At 31.8% G+C, this 23790-nt stretch overlaps 2 protein-coding genes across 2 annotated transcripts in view; both read left to right on the top strand.

The window, feature by feature from the left end:
* LOC145249013 (centrosomal protein of 192 kDa-like) overlaps positions 1-7347 on the top strand; it is a 144349-nt gene extending 137002 nt beyond the window's left edge. The window contains exons 39-40 of the mRNA XM_080110872.1: positions 1797-1861; positions 6563-7347. Of these exons, the coding sequence (XP_079966998.1) occupies positions 1797-1861; positions 6563-6689 (192 nt within the window). The 3' untranslated portion in view covers positions 6690-7347. The remainder of the gene's footprint in view (positions 1-1796; positions 1862-6562) is intronic.
* Positions 7348-21866: 14519 nt separating this feature from the next.
* The window catches only part of LOC145249017 (prenylated Rab acceptor protein 1-like), a 35762-nt gene continuing 33838 nt past the window's right edge, over positions 21867-23790 (top strand). The window contains exon 1 of the mRNA XM_080110876.1: positions 21867-22021. Within this exon, the coding sequence (XP_079967002.1) occupies positions 21960-22021 (62 nt within the window). The 5' untranslated portion in view covers positions 21867-21959. The remainder of the gene's footprint in view (positions 22022-23790) is intronic.

The following is a 23790-nucleotide window of genomic DNA, read 5'->3' on the forward strand; positions in this document are numbered from 1 at the left end:
TTTTGTTTGCTGGTAATAAGTATAAAATATTTATTGCTTTTTAATTATTAATAAAACTAAAGTCAATAGATGATCCCCTACATGTGTATTTCTTTTTCGTTTAGAAAGATATCTCCACATTCAGCAAACGTTTTTATGGTAATCGGGTGGTGGGGGGGAATAACAACTCTATAATTAAATATTTAGAGATTTATGATTAATCGGTAATTGTATCGAAATTGGGAATTTAGTACAGAATTGGAAAAAAATATTGGAATCGTCCCATCACACACACACACATATATATATATATATATATATATATATATATAATGATATCAAATTTATTTAATTATCCACCAAATCATGACTTCAAAATTTGTTTGAAATTAGAAAATTTGTCATCAGAAAACAAATTTCAGTTTATCTTTTGTAAATATAGATTTTGTCCATTTCTATCTGCCGTCTGTCACAATTTTTTAAATTTAATAAATGATTAGTGGAATTTGTCTCATTTCAAATATCAAAAATCTTAACTACTTTTAGGAATGGAAAATATTGTATGAATAGGAAATAAGTTCCCATCCAATAAAGCAGATGCCATGACCGGAACTTGAAACTGAAACCTTGAAATCTTCAGTTTGAGGTTCTACCAACTGAGCTTTTAACAAAAATAATTAGCGTTTTGGCATAGCATCATGGATTCATGATTTCTATCCTGTTTCAAAGCATGAATTCAAACATAAATAAATGAATCCATAGCATTGGAAATTATTTCTATAGTTCAAAACTATTTTATTTCAACCACGTATTGGCTTAAAAAACAATTTAATATTGAATTAATATTCAAATTTGGTGGCATGATTCTAGAGTCAAAATGCATGCCTTGAACAATTGAAAAATTCTTAGAAATGTAATGTCATCTTGTGCTAAATGATAATGGAAGCAGCCTAAACATTGTGCAAAATTATATTGTTGAATGAAAATGTTAATTAAACCACATTTAATGCCTTTTTATTAAAATATTTTTCTTGTTTTCTATTTTTCTTTAAAAATTTTATTTTCAGTCTGTAAAACTGAATGTCTTTGCCATATTTTTATTAAAAAGAATTTCAGTGTTATAAAGAAAGACAAATTAGCTTGCTTTCATTCTTTCATGTTGGTTTTTAATTATATATATATATATATATATAAAAGAAAGCTAAAAGAATACCCATCCCAGGACCAGTAAAATCAATTCCCTAAACAGAAGTTTTTTAACAGTTTTGTCACGTTACGAAGATTAAAATTAAGATATAATGCTAATAAATCTTATATCTACAATCCTCGTTCCAATTTTCAAAGAAATTCATATAACTTTAATTCTAGAAAAAATGTCTACAAGTTAAAGCTTAGGAGGTCTAAAAAAGAAGTTGAAATTCAGGAAATCTTAATTGGTTTTGAATGACTAGGAATCAAATTATGTGCGAATTTGAAATATTTGAATTTTCAAATGCGCAATTGTGCACATATTATGCCTTCTAGGAATACTTTACAACCCTCCATACGAACTGAAATTTGGGAAATATTTATTAATTGATATTTAATTCCTATTAAAATTTGACAAATTAAAAGTATCTGTATTTTCATGAAGAACTTGCACCTCTTTGTCCCTTATGCATAAAATTAGATTAAACTAAATATAACCTAGAAATATACACGTGTGTATAATATATATATATATATATATATACACACACACACAATGTATACGCATGCGCACTCACACACTTTATATAAACAGATGAATTAAACTGAATGTTATTTTTTCCCTTCAGATGACTGTAGAAGGGCTGTGTGAAGAAGACGTCTTCTCGGTGTCAGTGAAATCTTTTACAATAAAGTAAGTTATCTCCCTTTTGTTCATGATTGAGTGACCTCCCGTTATACATTTTCTTCCCCTTTTTTTTAATCTGTCAAAAGAATCATGAAATTTGCTACTGAAACACTAATAGAAATTTTGTATGAAGTGAGCAGACAACAGACGATATTGTTTGGAAGAAGCAACTTTGAACTTATATATATATATATATATATATATATATATATATGAGCAAACAGTTAATAAAATATGTTAAAAAACACTTTGAAATGAGTTAAAAACATATTTAATCTGAAAAGGAAACACTAGATAAATGGATAGTCCTTAATCCGCAGAGTTTCGAAGAAATACTTTCCTTCTCATCAGAGGGTAGGAATTAGCAAAATGCAGGATCGGATTTTGCATGCAGAAGTATTTGATGAAACAACAGTAAGTCAAAGATCTTACTTGAAAACAAAAAAAGTGAAGCAGAGGGAATATGGTAAAGAAAAAGGTGATTACACACAAATGGATAGTCTGGTGGAAGATAAAAAATCCAGTGACGGTAAAATCCAAATGTAAAACTTCAAGAAAGTTAAAAGAATTTCCATTTGTACAAGTAAAATCCAAGGAAATTTTATATATATATATATATATATATATATATACTAGCAGTTCAGCCCAGATTTGCTCGGGCCTATGTACTGTTCATAACTTTATGTGCATACATATATATATATATATATATATATATATATATATATAATTAAAAAATTTGACTCGTGTTCAAGTAACCTACATCTAAAATTTCAAGTGTTTAGACCCGAAACTGGCAAAGGAGTTTGGTAGAGTCTGCAAAGGTCAACTCTTTCAACTTTGACCTCTTGGCAGCCAAATTTTCGCCCAAAAACTGATTAAAAAAATCTTGCATGCCTGAATGCCCTTTTTGTAAAATTTCAAATGTTTAGACCCGAAATTGGTTGAATAGTTTGCTAGAGACCGAAAAGGTAAAAAATTTTTAACTTTGACCCCTTGGCAGCCAAATATTTGGCCAAAAATCGATTAAAAATTTTTGCCCTATGTCTAAATACACTTTATGTAAAATTTCAAATGTTTAGACCAAAAATTGGCTGAGTAATTTGATAGAATCCACAAAGGTCATTTTTTTTTTTTTTTTTTTTTTTTTTTTTTTAACTTTGACTCCTTAACATTTATTGTTTTGGACTCAAAATTAAAGTTTGATCCATGTCCAAATAACCTACATCTAAAATTTCAAGTGTTTATACCCAAAATTGTTGGAGGAGTTTGGTAGAGTTTTTAAAGGTCCAATCGTTGAACTTTGACCCCTTGACAGCCAAATTTCTGGCCGAAAACTGATTAAAAAGATTTTCCCAAATCTCAATACAACTTATGTCAAATCTCGAGTCTGTAGACTGAAAATTGACAGAGTAGTTTGGTAGCGAAATGTACACACACAATTTCACTTTTCTAGATATACTAGCATTTCAGCCCGGCGTTGCCCGAGTGTTTGGAGGTGTGTGCTGAGCAATAAAAGAAAAAACAGCCAGTTTTTTAAACTTTGACCCCTATTATGACCCCTTAACATTTATTGTTTTGGGCTCAAATCAAGTTATTAAGTTAGATCCATGTCCAAGGAACCTATATCTAAAATTTCAAGTGTTTAGACCTGAAATTGTCAGAGGAGTTTGGTAGCGTTTTCAAAGGTCAATTTGTTAAAATTTGACCCCTTAACAGCCAAATTTTTGGCCGAAAACCGATCACATCGATTTTCCCAAATCTCAGTACCTTGTATATCAAATTTTGAGTCTGTAGACTAAAAATTGATAGTTATTGCGTAGGGAAATGTACACACACACACACACAGACACACAAACATGTTTACTTTTATAGATATATAGATAATGTGTGTGTGTTTCTTAGCTGTTTTCATTGTGGAATATTTCATTTCGTTCTTTAGATTATGCTGAGTCATCAAAAGAGAATACGCACCTTTTTGAGGCTTTCCTCTCACCAGTTTTTTGATTTATCAACCCTTCTTCACTGATATAAGGCCCTACCACTTAAATTGTGTTTCAGTGAAATAAACTTTTTTAATAAAGTCGAAACAACTGAACGTTCAATGACCGTCTTGCATCTTCATTGCCCAAAAAAAAAAATAAAGTTTTATTTCTACATTATTTTTTTGTGAAGATTAAAAGTATTAGGTTTATCACAAAGCTTATTTATTTGCTTCAGATATTGGCTAAAAAATAGTTTGCAATTTTGACTACCTAACAAGATCTCTCAAGATGCAGTACTGATGCTACATCTTGGGAGTTGGTGTTCGTAGCACTCTTTTCTGCCTTTTTCAGATTACAGACTTCGAAATCTAGTGGGACGGGGTTATCTTCCAATCTTACTTACAGACATTTCCTTATAGAAGAGATGTTTGCTGGTTTTCCTCTGCTCTATCATTATTTTCATTGTAAATGCTCGACTGAGCTCCAATCTATAGTTGTCTCCCGTAAAACATTAACGATAAAAACTCTATAAATAATGTTCGAAAACCACTCTAAATAATGTTCCTTTCTCCTCTACCTAAAACTAAACAAAACTTCCATGAGCAAAATTTCTTTCCTAGAACTGCCTGCCTGTGGAACACAATACCATGGGACTGCTTCCTAGCTGACCATAACATGGTTGTTTTCAAGTCGAATGTTAACAAATTCTTGTTGAGCGATCCTTTTAAGTAATCTAATTCTGGCCAGTTCCAACCATTGTTACCAATCCTCATGTTGTTTCACCGTTCTCATGACACTTTATATATTTTTTTTTGTATACTTGTTGCCACTGAAGTATAAGGGGCTAATGTGAATGCGGCACTCTCTAAGTAGGGAGTTGAGCAACACGATGTCTGTTTGCGTTACATTTAAATTTCTTCATGTTAGCACAGTCGGAGAAACTGAATGAATTCCAAAGTCTAACAGTTCGAGGTAAGAACCTATCAGAGTAGACTTTCCCCTGTCTACAGGGCTTCTACAGTGAAGGGGTGGGATTTTGCTGTTAGTCTGGAGTATTTACATGGGGGGGGGCACCAGTGCATAGAGTACATCGGATGAGACTCTTAAGAAAGCAACGTCTGTCTTGAACGTGCATCAGAAACAGATGCGTCATTGAATTCCTGGCAAAAAGTGCATTCAGAATAGTGATGACTATATAGAAAAATATATTCTGGAACACATTTTAATGGTACCATTTCAGTTTTCGTAGCTCTTTAATTTTTTCAGTTAAAAAAAATAAGAGACTTGACTTTTGAAACGACCCTTGTATTAAGAAATTCTTTTTGCATAACTACAAATAATAAGTCTTGTATATTATTCTTATTTATATAGAAGTCATTTTCGTAAAAAATTGATAATATTTTCTAAACCTTCACTGTTACGGAACTTGCGTTTCTTTCGTCTGACTCTTTTTGAAAAAGAATCATTTTAGAATTTCATTTTCATTTTGGTACAACCATAACTACAATGAGGATCTCCGTTATTTGCATCAAATTGGAAATATTTTCAAATTTTTACCGATTATGTGCAAATAGCTCCACTGCTTTGTGGACGGCTTTGGAAAAGCAAAGGCTAATGAAGTAAAACCCTGACAAAAAATCTGGTTTAGAGTCTTGAAAGGTGGATAGTGAAACACTGCAACACCTTGCCGGTTACTCCTGCGGCTGCGTTGGCTCTGACTGTATTGGAGCGTCCCAACTATGGGTTAAATAGAATCCGACTTAAAAACAAATATACTCCATTAAAATTCGTTCCTCAAAATAACTAGATTCGGCATTAAATAACTTGAAAAGGTTGATATGCCGTAAAACAAAAACAACCAAACAACCAACCGACTGTATTGGCTTGCTTTTCCATTGGACTTTGTAACGGTGGTAAGTGGGCAAACCTGAGTCTCCTTATGAAAACGGAGAGGTAACTCTAGCTTTGATTTCACAGCCACAGCAGATACTGCACTAGTGCACCAGACTAGATGGAGAATGCCATTGTCTTATGAAACAAAATGTTGCCATCACAAAGAAATTTTTGTATATCGAAAGGGAAAGAAGAGACTATTTTGCCATCCTATTTACACGTGTGCAAACTACAAACACAAAAATTGTGACAATGCTGACGAGTGATTCCTTCTGTGAATACTAACACAGACATGGAGAAATATTTGGGAGTGGTTGAATCAACATAAAGTAAAAGTGGTGAGAGAAATACAGAGAGATAGAAAATTGGTGATTTGTTTTATTTAATAGATTACAGCTTATCAGCATGATTAAAATAGATTTTTTTTTTTCCAAACATAACTGTGCTATTCCTTTTTCTTTTTTTTTTCTTTTTTCAAACATAACTGTGCTATTCCTTTTTCTTTTTTTTTTCTTTTTTCAAACATAACTGTGCTATTCCTTTTTCTTTTTTTTTTCTTTTTTCAAACATAACTGTGCTATTCCTTTTTCTTTTTCTTTTTTTTTCCAAACATAACTGTGCTATTCCTTTTTCTTTTTCTTTTTTTTTCCAAACATAACTGTGCTATTCCTTTTTCGTTTTTTTTTCTTTTTCCCCAAACATAACTGTGCTATTCCATTAAGGCAATAATTATTAAAATTGAATTTCTTTTATTTAACTGCTTTTATGTTCGTAAATTCTTAGTAAGATATTTTTTTTTTTTTTAATTTATTTTTATTTTGTTTTTCAGCCCAAAGAAACTGGTGAAAATCCCAATTGCCTTCAAACCAGTTCTGAAAGGATTTGCTACCGGCCAAATTATTTTTCTTTCTGGCAAAAATATGTTGAATCTGCGATTGTTCGGAGTGTGTGTGTAAATGTTGGCATCCCCCCCCCCCCGTTCTTTTAAAGTTGACGGTTGGTCAGAACAGAAGTGTAACATGTTTCTCAGACTTCTCTCTCTCTCTCTTTGCCCTCCTCTTCCCCCTCCCTCTTTGCTCAGCCTATCCCTGTCTAGCTGGACTCACACATGCGACTCACCTTTATATAATAGATTCTTTGAGAAATTCGTCAACATTTTCTTTCCAGACTAGTACATAAAAACACTGAAAAAAACTGATCCAGTTGACTCCCAAAGAATCCAAATTCTTTTTAATTTTAGATATTATACAGCATAATGCTGATTAAAAAAAAAAAAATACCAACTTTGTGGCTATTTTTTTTTTTTTGTTGTAGTTTTTGATTTTTAGCTAAACATACAAACATACACACAGACAACTGCCCTTTCTATAATAGATGAGTGCAAATTTTTTTTTTTTTTTTCATGGCTTTGAATTGTAAACTGCTTCAGTCATTTCTGGGACTGACTTAAGATTCTTTGTCATCAGTATTCGAAAATGACTTCATAAAAACTGAAATTTCTGGGTTCTCATTATTTACAATTACCAACAAGTTGAAAAAAAAAATCTTTTTAACAAATTATATTGATTTATTTTCCCATTAGTTTAGAAATTTAAAAAAAAAAACAAAAAAAAACAATCGGTAATAAAAGTTGTAGACATTATCAGTTTAATTTTTAGAGGGGGGCACGTTTGCCATGTTAATGTAGATTGTCAGATTAAATTAACATGGCATGCCCCTCCCCTTCTAACTATTAACAAATCTTTTCCAAAATTTCATTTTTATCTGAAAATTTAATATTTTCTTTTTATTTTAAGGAAATTTTCAACAATAAAAAACGTCCATTTAAAAAAAATTATGTAAGATTGTAAATATATTTAAAAATTAATTTTGATACAATTCGATTGCATATATGCACTAACAGGGGTACCTGACGTTGCCAGGGATTTAATAGGATCAACGAATGTTCAACACTTCCAATACAAATATTGTCATCGAAATCGATGAAATCGCCCATTCGTCAATCAAATCAATTGATTGCCTACTCTAGTCAAGAACCCACTGCAGTACACTGAGAGGAAGCTCAAATGCCTCTGCAGTGACTTAGTCCACAATATATTGTAGTCTACATTGCACTGTAGAGAACTTACTGTTGGTTTTATGAAATTATTTTTATATAATGACTTGAATTGAAGTTTAAAATATAAAAGCACAATGGTTCAAACAAAAATATTAATTTTGAATGCATCCCTGTCATATCAAAGAATCTACCGTTGATTTTATATGTCGGGCCCTTCTGCTTGTGTGGTGATAAAACTTAAATGCACTTGTGATATTAAGCTGTATAAAGGTGTTAACTTTGGTTAAAATTGGACTGTTCCTTCTTTAATAGGATTTCTTCAATTATTGATTTTTAATAATTCACTTTTGTATCGGAACATCTCCAATATTTAAGATACTTTCAGGCACATAAGGTACATTTGTTTGAAATTTAAAAAAAAAAATCAACCCAGTTGTTTTGACGTCCATAGAAAACACACACACACACACAGTGCCTTTTTATATATGTGTGTGTGTGTGCGTATAGGGTGTCTCAAAAAATGTACTCCACTTCAAATGAAGATAAAGCCTTTATTTATGAACATGGAGTGAAATAGAATAGTTTCAGATAAGAAAACAAATTTAATCGAATAATCATGTTCGTAAATGTTCAAATTGATGACCATTATTATCCAGACATCAAAGGATTCACAAACGTTGCAAAATGGGTCATTTAGAAATATTGTGACATTGTCTTTAATTGCATCAATTGATGGTTTGACAAACATTGTCTTTGAATTATCTCTACAAAATGAACACTATGGGTATGAGGTCTAGAGAGCGTGCAAGGTATTCAATGGTACTCCTTCATCCAGTTCATGTGTCTGGGGAAAGCTGCATCAAAATGAGATCGTATATTGTGATTATAATGGAGAAGTGTTTCATCTTGCTGAAAGTAAATATTGCCATCATCACCAAACATCTCTGATATTTGTGGACTGACCCAAACTCTTGAAACAAGTTGAGGTAACTCTCAACAGTTTTGTTAAAAAAAAAAATGGTCTTATATTGCCTAATGTGAATATTTCAAATGACATTGTTACTCCTGATGAGTAAATGTTACATGAAAATTTATATTTTTATCCAAGTATGTGCAATTACGGCGATTAATGAAGCCATTTAATTTAAAGGTTGCCTCATCGCTCCACACAATTTTGTGCGGAAATCTTACGTCTTTTGCACATTTTGCCAGGTACCATTTACAGAATTGAACTCTCTGGTTAGAAATGTCTTTGTTGAGAACATGGATATGTGTAGGACTGTGACATTTCCAGAGCAGACAATTCATGATGCGATAACTCAATCTTTTGAGTTGCGATTTTCCTGAGCAGTTTTTTTGAAGTGACTTCTCTGGTAATCGATAACATGTTTCTTGCACCTGCTCCTTTTTTTTCTAGGACTTTTGGATGTCTGTGATCATCCAGAATGTTTCTTGTCTCTGATGTGAGCAATTGTCCAATTCATTCATGGTGGTTTTGCAAATTTCCTTCTGAATTGTCTTTGCACTTCAATAGCGTTTTCGGTCTTCCGATAGCATTTCAAGATAGCTTCATTTGGAAGGGAAGAATTTGACTTCCTGCCATGCTATGATTAATTGGTTACACCTGCAACATACAAAAAAAGGCAACATGTTAGCGACAGTTAAAGTGTGAGAATGTTTTTGAGACACCTTGTGTATATATACTAATGAAATACCTGTCCCAAGGTGGGTAAATTTAATCCCCACAGCAGTTTAGCATCACTTTCATGTTCCCTTATAAAGATTAAAATTGGACTAAAGATTCTAGACATAAGGTTTAGATCATTATAATGATACTCTGACTTCTGTTTGGAATTTTAATCAAAATCATGTAATCGATTTTTTGATATCTTTATAATATCAATAATTTAAAGCTTAAAAGTTAAATTAAATTCAGGGAATCTTACTTAATTGGTGTCTAATGACTGAATGAATTGAATGTCTAATTTAATGCAAATCTAAATATTTGAATTTTCAGATAAGAGCTTGCATCAATAACATACTCTTTAAAAACTCTTTTAAAATAGTTCAAAGAAGAGGCATATTAATTACTGTCTAATACGTATTCGTTTTCACAAAAATATGAGCTATTTGAATTTTCACAAAGACCTTTTATCCTTTTTCTATGGAATTAAATATAGCCTACATTATGACCCCTTTATACCTAGCAGTGGTGTTCTTTAATTTATAATGATCACTTAATTTGTTAAGGAGTTAATCCTGTACATACTGCTATATTAACATATACACATATCTCTATAGGCACACATACACATATACACGCACTCACACACATAGACACACTCACATTATTTTCGTTATTTTTTTTTTGTCATAAACAGATGAACAAATTCAAATATATACGTTGAAATATTTCTTAAATTGTAGAGAAAGTCACCTTATAATCTGCAGTGCACGCCCTCCCTCATATAAAGAGAATGTGAATTATCTAATTTTTTTTTCTCTAAATTTTCTTATCTTTTTGCTTTTGCTGGGGATGGGGCATGCTACTGGATACTTGGCAATCACCTGTTATTTCATCTGATTAATTATTGGTTTAGATTCAATAATCTATCGCTTTTCTTTCTCTGTTATCACGCGAAACGTTCGTTTCATCAACGCCTTTCATGTTCTGACTTTAACCCTTTCGTCTTCTGCTCTGATGTTATTTCTTTTCTTCTTTTTCTTCACTTCATACTCCTCTCGCTCTGTCCTGTTATAACTTTACCCCCACCTCTTTTCTGTAATTTCACATTTGCTACCTTCTCTCCACCTGAATATCGATTGATCTCTCCATGTGACCCTATCCTTGCTGGATCTTTCCATTTCGCTTGTCACACTGGAAAGTGAAACGCCAATCCGACTTTGGACCTGATGAAAGGATTCTTTTTTTTTAATCTTTAAAATTTTTTTTTTTACATTTTCAAATTGTGATGGTGGTCCGTTCTCTGCTTTAATCCTAATTCTTTTAAAGATGTTTTTTTTTTATGAAACTATTTTATCGGTTGTTATTTATTGAGTATTAATAAAGACTAAAGATTAAATTATCAAACCTAAAAAATGTGCGTTTTCTTTTGTTTTTTTGTTTTCTTTTGTTTTTTTGTTTTCTTTTGTTTTTTGTTTTCTTTTGTTTTTTTGTTTTCTTTTTTTTGTTTTCTTTTTTTTGTTTTCTTTTTTTTTTTTTGTTTTTTTTCAGCATCTTAAACTTGAAAACATTGAGTATGAAAAAAATACATTTGTTTTACAGGTTGAGGGATGATAATCAGTTTGTGTGAAAAAATGTTAGAATTAAATTTAACCAAGGGGTAAAACAAGTGCTAATGCGATACACCAGAGTTCAGAGTGGATGAAGTAAGTTAAGGAAACTATCATTACTAACTAGCAGAGCATTGCCGATGTCATTAGTGACCAGCGGAGCGTTGCCGATGTCATTAGTGACCAGCGGAGCGTTGCCGATGTCATTAGTGACCAGCGGAGCGTTGCCGATGTCATTAGTGACCAGCGGAGCGTTGCCGATGTCATTAGTGACCAGCGGAGCGTTGCCGATGTCATTAGTGACCAGCGGAGCGTTACCGATGTCATTAGTGACCAGCGGAGCGTTGCCACTGTTGATTAAAGGAAGAGTCTATCAGGGATGTGTACATCCTGTACGTTTCTGTTATAAAATCTTAATTTTAAACTGAAGGGTGGGGAGTGGGTGCCTGATCGTAAAATATGCTTTGATATATTTTAATTCATGCAGATTTTGTTTTTATTACAGAGCTAATATATAGAACTTATTTCAAAAGTTAAAAAGAAAATGACTTCTGTGCCGTTAACTAGAATTGAAACCAAAACATTTAGCACTCCAACTGTGTTCCCTACCGATGTAGATATCAGGAGATAGATAAGAAAAGTTTAATATTAAACGATTTGGAGAAATGAATTGAATTTGGGCATGTACAGAAAGTAATAGAAATATTTCGGCAAGTTTAAATCTTGCAAGTTTTGCATTTCATCTTGCCGAAATGTTTTACACGTTATTCATCCATCCAAACAAAGATTTTACTCGTTATAAACCATCCTAGGTGTATGATTACTATTGTTAATTTCAGCGTTATGTGACCAGTAGTTTAAGAGTTTATCAGTTAAATATTTCATACATAAATACATCTGCTGTTTTATTTATATAGATTTCAGGATGAATTTATTGTTTTTCCAGATCTTGCAAAGCATGATTAAACGTTGAAACTGAAATTTTTTTGTGATACTTATTGTATGCATTGTATGCACAAGAAGTGCAGTCGGAGGCTGGTCGAGAGATGGTAACTTGTTTGTATGCAAGAAATGTTTTGAGTATTACTTTAAATGCTTTGAGTATTACTTTAAATGCTTTGAGTATTACTTTAAATGCTTTGAGTATTACTTTAAATGCTTTGAGTATTACTTTAAATGCTTTGAGTATTACTTTAAATGCTTTGAGTATTACTTTAAATGCTTTGAGTATTACTTTAAATGTTTTGAGTATTACTTTAAATGCTTTGAGTATTACTTTAAATGTTTTGAGCATTACTTTAAATGCTTTGAGTATTACTTTACATGCTTTGAGTATTACTTTAAATGCTTTGATTATTACTTTAAATGCTTTGAGTATTACTTTAAATGCTTTGAGTATTACTTTAAATGCTTTGAGTATTACTTTAAATGCTTTGAGTATTACTTTAAATGCTTTGAGTATTACTTTAAATGCTTTGAGTATTACTTTAAATGCTTTGAGTATTACTTTAAATGCTTTGAGTATTACTTTAAATGCTTTGAGTATTACTTTAAATGCTTTGAGTATTACTTTAAATGCTTTGAGTATTACTTCAAATGTTTTGAGTATTACTTTAAATGCTTTGAGTATTACTTTAAATGTTTTGAGTATTACTTTAAATGTTTTGAGTATTACTTTAAATGCTTTGAGTATTACTTTAAATGCTTTGAGTATTACTTTAAATGCTTTGAGTATTACTTTAAATGCTTTGAGTATTACTTTAAATGCTTTGAGTATTACTTTAAATGCTTTGAGTATTACTTTAAATGCTTTGAGTATTACTTTAAATGCTTTGAGTATTACTTTAAATGCTTTGAGTATTACTTCAAATGTTTTGAGTATTACTTTAAATGCTTTGAGTATTACTTTAAATGCTTTGAGTATTACTTTAAATGTTTTGAGTATTACTTTAAATGCTTTGAGTATTACTTTAAATGCTTTGAGTATTACTTTAAATGCTTTGAGTATTACTTTAAATGCTTTGAGTATTACTTTAAATGCTTTGAGTATTACTTTAAATGCTTTGAGTATTACTTCAAATGTTTTGAGTATTACTTTAAATGCTTTGAGTATTACTTTAAATGTTTTGAGTATTACTTTAAATGTTTTGAGTATTACTTTAAATGCTTTGAGTATTACTTTAAATGCTTTGAGTATTACTTTAAATGCTTTGAGTATTACTTTAAATGCTTTGAGTATTACTTTAAATGCTTTGAGTATTACTTTAAATGCTTTGAGCATTACTTTAAATGTTTTGAGCATTACTTTAAATGTTTTGAGCATTACTTTAAATGCTTTGAGCATTACTTTAAATGTTTTGAGTATTACTTTAAATGCTTTGAGTATTACTTTAAATGCTTTGAGTATTACTTTAAATGTTTTGAGTATTACTTTAAATGTTTTGAGTATTACTTTAAATGCTTTGAGCATTACTTTAAATGCTTTGAGTATTACTTTAAATGTTTTGAGCATTACTTTAAATGTTTTGAGTATTACTTTAAATGCTTTGAGTATTACTTTAAATGTTTTGAGTATTACTTTAAATGTTTTGAGTATTACTTTAAATGCTTTGAGTATTACTTTAAATGCTTTGAGTATTACTTTAAATGCTTTGAGTATTACTTTAAATGCTTTGAGTATTACTTTAAATGCTTTGAGTATTACTTTAAATGCTTTGAGTATTACTTTAAATGTTTTGAGCATTACTTTAAATGTTTTGAGCATTACTTTAAATGCTTTGAGCATTACTTTAAATGTTTTGAGCATTACTTTAAATGTTTTGAGTATTACTTTAAATGCTTTGAGTATTACTTTAAATGCTTTGAGTATTACTTTAAATGCTTTGAGTATTACTTTAAATGCTTTGAGTATTACTTTAAATGCTTTGAGTATTACTTTAAATGTTTTGAGTATTACTTTAAATGCTTTGAGTATTACTTTAAATGCTTTGAGTATTACTTTAAATGTTTTGAGTATTACTTTAAATGTTTTGAGTATTACTTTAAATGCTTTGAGTATTACTTTAAATGCTTTGAGTATTACTTTAAATGCTTTGAGTATTACTTTAAATGCTTTGAGTATTACTTTAAATGCTTTGAGTATTACTTTAAATGCTTTGAGTATTACTTTAAATGCTTTGAGTATTACTTTAAATGCTTTGAGTATTACTTTAAATGCTTTGAGTATTACTTTAAATGCTTTGAGTATTACTTTAAATGTTTTGAGTATTACTTTAAATGCTTTGAGTATTACTTTAAATGCTTTGAGTATTACTTTAAATGTTTTGAGTATTACTTTAAATGCTTTGAGTATTACTTTAAATGCTTTGAGTATTACTTTAAATGTTTTGCAACGGGAGAAGTATTTTGTGGATGAGCCTGGATTCAGAGAAAAATTTTCAGTCAAAAGGATTTTTTTGTGTTTATAATCAAATGTAAGAAAAATGAAACCTTTTATTTGGTAAAAAAACAAAATTGAGTTCAGAAGGCATATATTCACAAGAGATAATTTTTATGTTTAAAATGAAAAGTTATAGCAATAAGAAAAACATACAATGTTTGAATATTTTTAGAGTTCTTGTAAAAAAATTAAAAACAACAAAGGGGGATCATTAACTGAGACAATGAAGAAGTCTGGATCAATTAATTAGGAGCCATACGTTACAGGAGTCAGAAAATTTGCAATCAAAACTTCTCTGCTCATTTATATAAATTATAATTCATTGAAAGTTGTTTATAAGAGTCGATCTTCATTTGATTTTGTATTCAGAAGAGATTTCAGTTAGGAGGTTTGTAATATTTCATTGAATGGGTTTGGTTTTGATTGAGCAGACGAGGACAGAGGGATTCAAACAGTCAGTGTATCACACTTTGTGAGTTGATATGCCAGCTGGCATGTAGCCCAATGGAGGAGCACTGGGGGTGCCAGCCTGTGGATTCCTGCTCAATTGGTTTATTGAAGAAAAATTTGGCTTTTTAAGAGATCAAAGTGGCTCCTAGAAAAACCATTTTGAATAAATTCAGAAAGTTCTCTAATTGGTCTAAAATGTAATTATTTGCTTTTTTTTATTCAAGACTAGCTTGGGTGTGTGTAAGGGGGTTGGTTGAGCAACCAAAGCCTTAAAAAAAAAATGAATTACAACAACTCAAAATAACATTGAATACCTGTTCAAGCACAAAAAAAAAAGATTAGTAAGCACGCTCGAACCTGTAACATGCAAGAGGAAAAGGAGGTGAAAAAAAAGCAAACGGTCTTATTAATGCACCGACCGTGATTGTGACGTCATGGCTGTTCGAAATAACCTGTTTTATACGACGTCGTTCGCATGAGGCTGGAATGACTTACAAAAATGTTGACGGTAAAAATTGACCCCTCTTTGCAAAGAACGGTTCAGTTGACGGTCAAAGAATTAATCTTTTTGGCCAATTTCTCGATATTCGTTGTCAGAGACATTGATCTTTGAAATTATACCTATTTTGTCACATTCTGACATGTTTGTTGAAAGTTTTTGCGAGACACACACACACACATTTTTCCTTTTATATATTAGATAGTGTATGTGAAGATGCGGTGCGTACAAATTAGTTTACACATTTTGATTTTGGACTCGATGTGTAAACATTGGCCACTACAAATGTGTTAGAAAATGGAGACAAATTAAAACATTACGAAAGCATATTTTGATGGCAAAGCTATTGAGGTTGTTCAGAATTTTTTTTTTACATAATACTATTAGACAGGAAGTGCTAGTGTGACTGCAACAATGAGGAGTGAATGGAGTACATTCAGGAAACTCCTGTCATTACTAGGGCTATGACACCAGCATATTCTTTTCCTTGTTTTGATTCTCGGGTATATATCCATTGATATCTTACATGTTTTTATGTAGAGTAATGTGGTCCTTGGTTGATTGTGTATGTGTCGGATATATAAAGAATCAAACAATGAAAAGAATATGCTGTTGTCATAGCCCTAGTTATTACTAACCAGCAGAGTGTTATCACTGTCGATTAAGTAAAAAGTCCATCTGGTATGTGTACGAAGTAGTTAAGATCTCCGATATTTCAAAATAAGACAAATTTTGCAATGTGCACATTTATGTTAAAAAAAAAAATACTTGTGACTGATAAACGGATGGACAGACTGACAAACTTTCAATTTATATAAGAGGATGTTCAACCACCACCCCCCTAAACAAGATACATTGCCACTGACATGAAAGGAGCTATGGTAAATTAGGAGCCAGGTTTATAGAAGCATTCTAAGTGGGGAGTTGTGCAGCAAGATGTTTGTTCGCATTACATTTAAATTTTTGCATGTTGGCACAGTCGAGGGAGCAGGGAGTCAATTTTAAAGGCTCGCAGTTCGGGGAAAGAAGTTCTTGGACCAGAAACCTTTTGGGCATCTGCAGAACTCTACTATGAAGAGTTGGGATTTTGATGATTGTCAGGATTGTTTGTTGAGGGTATTTACATTGAGAGGACACCAGTGTAGCAATTGTTACAAAGCAGCACTACCGGATCGACGCCAAGTAATAATAGATTTAAACCTAGCATAAATAGATCCAACATTTCTGATTATTTTCAATTAATGAGATAGGAATCTATCACCATACTTTCCCCTAAACATGTCAGTACAATGCTTATTATTTATTTATTTTTTAATGGAGAGTAGACCATGCATTGTGGATGCATTATCGGCAGCTCCTGTTACTCTCGTTTGTCCTAATTTGTCCCTCAGTCCTCATTTATGAGTGATTTTTCTGATAAAGGGAGAAGAAAAAGTTGTATTCTAGGTCGGCAATATTTTGTGTGAACAGTAGCCTGAGATGTCAGAAATTTTCTGTTTTTGTGTCTGTCCTTGTGGCCATGTCACTAGTAAGGGTGCTGGAGGTAAACGTTTTATCTGGGCTGACGTTACCCGTCTGATAGTCAGGGACCCGAACCTTGGATTAATCACTAAGGAGGCTGTCCTATCTGCAGGTGCAAAGTATTGGGGCTGCTGTATTGCCACTTGGTGAATGGATTCGTAACATTAAAACTAAACTGAAGTTCAATTTCAGTTAAATTCATATTAGAAAGATAGTGAAAAAAAAAAAAAAAAACCCCTAACCACTAATCCTAAGTCCGAGTGGTAAGTTCTTCGCTTCCAAAATCTTCATAAAACTACATTTAATTGCAAAAACTTTTGCATGTTTAGGCCATTACTTCGGTTGCCAGGTTGTAAAAATAATCTCTCTCTCTCTCTCTCTTATATATATATATATATATATATATATATATATATATATATATATATATAAACGATTAGATCACTCTCTGACTGACGTAAATGAACATTTAAAGTTAAAATGTTTAAATTCGACGTTATTTCACGCGGTTAATGGTAGCCGAATGGATTAGGTCTTCGCTAAATTGAGCCAGAGATGTCTCGTGATGCGGGGTTCGAATCGTTCGACTGGTATTAATCGTGACACCCTGCACTGAAGATTCCCGAAAGGATGAAACACTACTGTCTGTAGGTATTTAATAATTATTATAGTAAAAAAAAAAAAAAATAAATAAAAAATAAATTATATATATATATATGTGTGTGTGTGTGTGCACAGATCATCATATAATCATTAGATCACTCTGACGTAAAAAAACATTTAACAATAAAATGCTTAAATTTCAACGTTATTTCACGCGGTTAATGGTAGCCGAATGAATGGATACGGTCTTTAGTAATGAAGCCAAGATGGCTTCTGTCGCCGGGTTTGAATCTAGATTCACTGAAGATTCCTGAAAGGATGAAACACTAGTATCTGTAGGTATTTAATAATTATTAGACTAAATAATTATGTCAGCCCTTTAAGAAACTCGTTTCTTATCGTTGAGCACTTTCAGTTGAATTAAGTCCATCAATTTAGCTCTTATGCATAGATCATCATATAATGATTAGATCACTAGGACTGACGTAAAAACACATTTAAAAATAAAATGTTTAAATTTCAACGTTATTTCATACGGTGATTATCGGAATTTCCCACCAGTTTATATAAAAGGCTGGAAGGTTCCGAACGAAAGTTTTATGATTTGGTGGTAGGGATACATGTTGGTCAATTTTTTCAATGAAAACAATATTGTTATGACGAATATAATTATAGGAAAAAATTAATCGGAAAAATTGTTATTACGAATATAATTATATGAAAAAATTAATCAGAAAAATGAAAACAGTATCATTTTTTGTTTTTACAAAGAAAATACAATTTTTTATGAAACTTTAAGAAAATTCGGTGCTTGAGATAGTCAACAGATCGATTTTTTTTTTTTTTTTACTTGGGAGTCACCACTTATCAAGGCACGAAGGCCACTCGAGGATAAGGGGTTAATGAATGTAAGATGATAGTGTAGTAATCGTTAATGGTGTAAATTGGGTAGAATTTGATTATTTATGGGAACGGCTTAACAAGAACTTGTTTACATTGGATTTCAAGTGTACTATGTTGTATTCAACCGGGAAGCAGGCCAGTGGAACAGTGTCCAACAGGTGGGCAATTCTAGGAAAGAAGCTTTGTTCATGGAATCTGTTTTAGATTTAGGCACATACAGAGAGAGGGGAAAATTGTATATAGTGGTTGTAGTGTAGTCAGTCAAGTGTTTTTTTGTGAAAGTTTGGCAAGGGGGTACCATAGTTCAAACGAGCACTTGCCATGAAAATAAAAATACAGCAGAGACAGGCTTGAAACGTCTCTTCTATGGGGAAAGAGGTTGCAGGGTAAAGAAAAGTGCATCACCTACTAGGTTTCGAAGCCGGTTTTAAACTCTATCAAGGCTGGATAAGGCACACTAAGCAGCTGCTGCCCAGATGTGACAACAGAACTCCATTTTAGAGCATACCTGGCTCTTATACATATAGAGAATTGCATCAGCAGAGAGATACCTACTGGAGCGGTAGAGTGATCCAACCAGTTTTCCAACGATCTTTGCAACAGATTTGATGTATGTGTTCCATTTCAGATCTGGAGTGAAGGTCAGTCTCAAAAGCTTGCCAAAACATGGAGCTTTCTCAAGACAAGAGCCATTCATTTCAATTGGGGTATGATGGGAGTCAGAGCGAGTATGCTTAAATGAGAAAAGCTTGGTTTTCGATGCATTAAAATTAAGCAGCCACCTTTTTCCCCATTGCACCACGTTCTCAAGATCAGAAGAGAGAGAATCAGAAAAATCTTGATCGTTGCTGGTCTTTGAAGTGTTGTCGTAGATTGTGGCGTCATTTGCATAAATATCTACAAATGATCTAAGAATGTGATTTGGGAGATCGTTGACGAAGATCAGGAAGTGAGTTGGGCCCATGATGCAACCTTGAGGGATGCCAACGTTAATACTGTGAGTTTCTGATATTTGATCATCAATGACTACTCTTATAAGCCTATCAGAGAGAAAAGGATGGTCAAAGTTCACCGTTACGCCAACTGAAGATACCTCAACATTTTTCGATAAATCAACAACTTTAAAAGATTTTTGGCTACGCTGAACACGAACATCGCAAGAATAATTAGCGCAGACAAATAGTTTTCGAGATATAAATACCTGTATTATGCATCGTAATTTCTGGTAGCTTGAATTGGTCGCCATCTTTATTGGTTCATTGAAATGGGATTGTGAGCATGTGATGTGTGTAGATGCAAACGTTTATTCAACGTCATTTCTTTCAGAATAAACACCTCCCACCTCCCCATGTTAAGAACGGCTTTCAGAGTAAACACCCCCACCTCCCCATATTAAGAACGGCTTTTGGAATTGTGTTGAGTAAACTACACAAATCGTCTGCTCACTGCAGCTGAGCACGCATGCTCAATATACTATTTCGTTAAAACAACAAAGATGGCGGCCAAATAAAATTACTAGAAATTATATAACAAAATATAGTTATTTATATTTTGAAAACTTTTTATCTGCGCTAATTTTCTCTGTGATATTTGTTTTCAGCATAGCCAAAAACCTATAAAAGTTGTTATTTTTTAAAGAAAATGTTGAAGTGTCTTCAGTTGGCGTAATGGTGAAAATTGGTCAAAAGGATTTAATAATTGAGAGTACATTTCCAGGTATTCCATGGCTGACGATTTCTTTTTTTTAATATATCGTTTTAAACAATATTACGTACTTACTTGTTATGTCGAAAATAATAATTCATCAACTAGGAAGTTATTTATAGTTTAAAGTATTTTTTACGGAAAATTGGGTAAAATTGCACTTTTCTTAGATGTTTTGAAGTAGGCGGTGAAAATTTCATACACAAGGACATAACTTGGAAAGTAAGTTTTACATCACATTTTACATTTGGCGACTAACATTTTAGCCTATAACGATAGACTTTGTTCGGGACTTGCATAAATCCCCTGAAACAAATAACTAAAAAGAAATACACTACCAAATCATGTAAAATAAACTTTTGTGCTTTTTCATTAAAAGAAATTAATTTTCAGTGTGCGCCAAGGTGGCAGTCGATATGAAAGAAGGAAGGGAGGAAGAAGGTGAGGACTTGAGAACATGAGAGAAAAAATTCTATGTGTTGTGGCGAAGTGAGAGAAAAAGAGAGTCAAGCAATGTTCTTTGACGTGCGAGAAAAGCTGTCATTTCAGCTGCTGAATTTCAGTCGGCGAGCGTTGCTGTTGGTGTTGATTATCCCTTTCTCTGACGAGAGAAGTTCTCCGTGCCTTTTATATTTCTTCAGCGGCTCCCAGAGGCTTGCAAAAATAAGTTTTTTTAAATCGAGCCCTGATTGGTAAAAAATTCATGTTTTTGACAAAATAAATAAATAAATAAATAATAATAATAAAAGTGCTTTCAGTTATGTCGGCCATTTCTCATGCGTCCTGCTTTTTGACCCAAGAGGTTTGGTGTGGATGAATGCTGTAATTCCCGCGCAAATGAATTTATAAATTTTTAATGTGTGTGTGTGTGTGTGTGTGTGTGTGTGTGTGTGTGTGTGTCTTAAAAAAATAAAATAAGAAAAACAGCACAACTTTATTTTACTAAAAACACAAAAACCGTTGTTCTACTTGATGGATTTTCGTAATTTTTGAATATATTACTATTTTCGTAATACATGACAATTAAGTGCAAACTTTTGTTTAAAACTGATATATTTAAAACAATCAATCTGTTGACTCTAGCTTAACAAGCACCGAAAATTCAAAGCAACCCCCCCCCAAAAAAAAAAACAAAAAAAACACTGATTGTAAAGGTAAGTTTTATAAATATTTATTTTTGAATAACAAACAACTGATAGCAAACAAAAAATGTTTATTTTTTTTTATATAATTTTATCTTTATGATTTTTTTTTTTTCAAATCACAATAAATATTTATTTATTATAAGACAATAATAGCAAATAAATGTTTCGTTGAATGACGTTGGCTCCTATAATTTCACTGGCTCAGCGTTTCGGCACCTTTCGGGGGTTTTACGTAAACTCTCCGGAAAATTCCGACGTTAGTACGGTCATTATTCTGCATAAGTATCGAATTTAATTTTCTTTCGTTTTCTATGAATCATTTATTTTTTTCTCTGCAATTTATCGACTGTTAACTATACCGAAATTTTATTTTACTCCCCCCCCCTCCAAAAAAAAAAAAGCTACTTAAAAAGTATACAAAAAAGTAAAAAGATTCCGGGGCAACGCCATCTAAGTTAGTTTTGTTTATTTATAATTGTTTTGTCTGCAGTCGTAGTGCGCAGCCACGTGAACGATGACGTCATAGGAAATTGTGTAATTCGTTTTATTTTCCACACAAACTGATGACGTAGTTGGCATGTTTACACGTGCGCACAAAACGTTATTGAAATGGAAGAGGAACAACTTCTCGAGGGAAACATTCAGGTTCCTCCGACAGCCAGCAAAACATCGTAAGAAAATAAATTCACACACTTTTTTGAAATTTCTATTTTCACCTCGCATTTCCGTTGCAAACCCAATTCTTTCGTAATGCACTGATTTTGAACTCTGAAATTTGATCTGACGAACAAAAAATCGATTTCTTATACGTTTTCATCGTCCGTTTTTTGTTTTTGCGATTCTAAAATATATTTTAAAGCTTTTGGCAACTTTTTTTTGTGAGTTGAAATTCCCCCAAAAAACTAATAATTAGTGTTTTTTTTTTCTTTTTTTTGTTTTGCCTTAAAAAAAAAACTAATTGGGGAAAGAAAGTACATTTTTACTTGCTTTCCACCTCAAAAATCACCTTTTAAAATGACGACTTATTTATGTCTTCAGGTATGCTGAAAACGAATATCGCATTTAAATTTTCCGCAAATAAAGTTCTCAGGATATTAAGCAATGTAATTCCTTATGTTATAAATTGGTGCTAGTGCACTTACTGATCCGCGCTATTTTTTGAATCGTTTTTCCAAGTTTAATTAAAGTTTTATGTTTTTTTTTTATTCAATTGTAAGGTTAAAGTACAGAATAGTTACAAAACACCCTCCCCATGTTAAGAATGGCTTTTTAAATAATAACGTTATTATTTCAGCACGGATCAATAAGTGCATGAGTACCGTTATAAGTGGATATTTCTGTTGTCAGAAAAATGCGCGCTTGCGCGTACAACAATCGCGATTAGGTATAATATAAGGAAAATTATTTGCGGAAAATTTAAATGCGACATTCGTTTTCAGTATACCCCAAAACCTTTAAAACTTGCCATTTTAAAAGCGATTGTTTAGGTGCAAAGCAAGTAAAAAATTATCGAAGAAATTATTTAGGTTAATTATTTGAATATTGGGTTTGTACACCTAGATTCGAAAAAGTTGTCAAAAAAACAAACAAATAACAAATAAATGTTATCAAAGGAAAGATAAGTTACTTTTATACCTAACGGGATATATTTTTTGTGTTTTTGTTTAATGAAACATGTTTATTCAGCTCGAAAAACATACAGTATTTACATATTGGAAATTACGTATTGGAAAATTTAAAATTGCGACCGACTCTCTCTTTGACACGGTAAGTTTGGGAAAAGGAGTTATAAATAAAAAAAAAACTAGACGGTGGGTTTTTAATAGTATTTTGCATATTTTTTAAATTTTAACTCCTTTTCCCAAACATACCGTGTCAAAGAGAGTCGGCCGCTATTTTGAATTTTCCAATACATCGGTAAACTTTGTTTTTCGAGCTGAATAAACTTGTTACATTGAATAAAAACATGAAAAATATATCCAGTTTGGTAGAAAAGTAACTTATCTTGCCTTTGATAACATTTATTTGTTATATATTTGTTTTTTTTTTGTTTTTTGACAACTTTTTTGAATCTGTGTGTACCCAAGGTGGTGTATTTGTGCAGTTTACAGACCGTGACATTTTTTAGATAGGATTTTCAAGTTAAATTGAATGTTTACTTTTTAAAAAAATTTTTTTTTTTATAAATTTGGAAGACAATTTTTTTTCATTGTTTAAGAACGCCATTCGAAACAAGGGGAGACAATTCAAAATTATTAAAGTTTCGCGTAAATTATCAATTAAAAACAAAGTAGACTAAATTAGCAATAACATAAAATAAAACCCTAATTATCTGAACGTTTATTGAATTAATATATTTTTTTTTAGAAAATAATTAAAATTTTTAAATTAATTATAACCGGCATTTTTTTGTATTTATACGAAAATCTACGATTAAAAA

Source organism: Euprymna scolopes, chromosome 27 (assembly GCF_053919585.1).
Source record: "Euprymna scolopes isolate OS-2025 chromosome 27, ASM5391958v1, whole genome shotgun sequence".
NCBI classification, from domain to species: Eukaryota; Metazoa; Mollusca; class Cephalopoda; order Sepiida; family Sepiolidae; genus Euprymna; species Euprymna scolopes.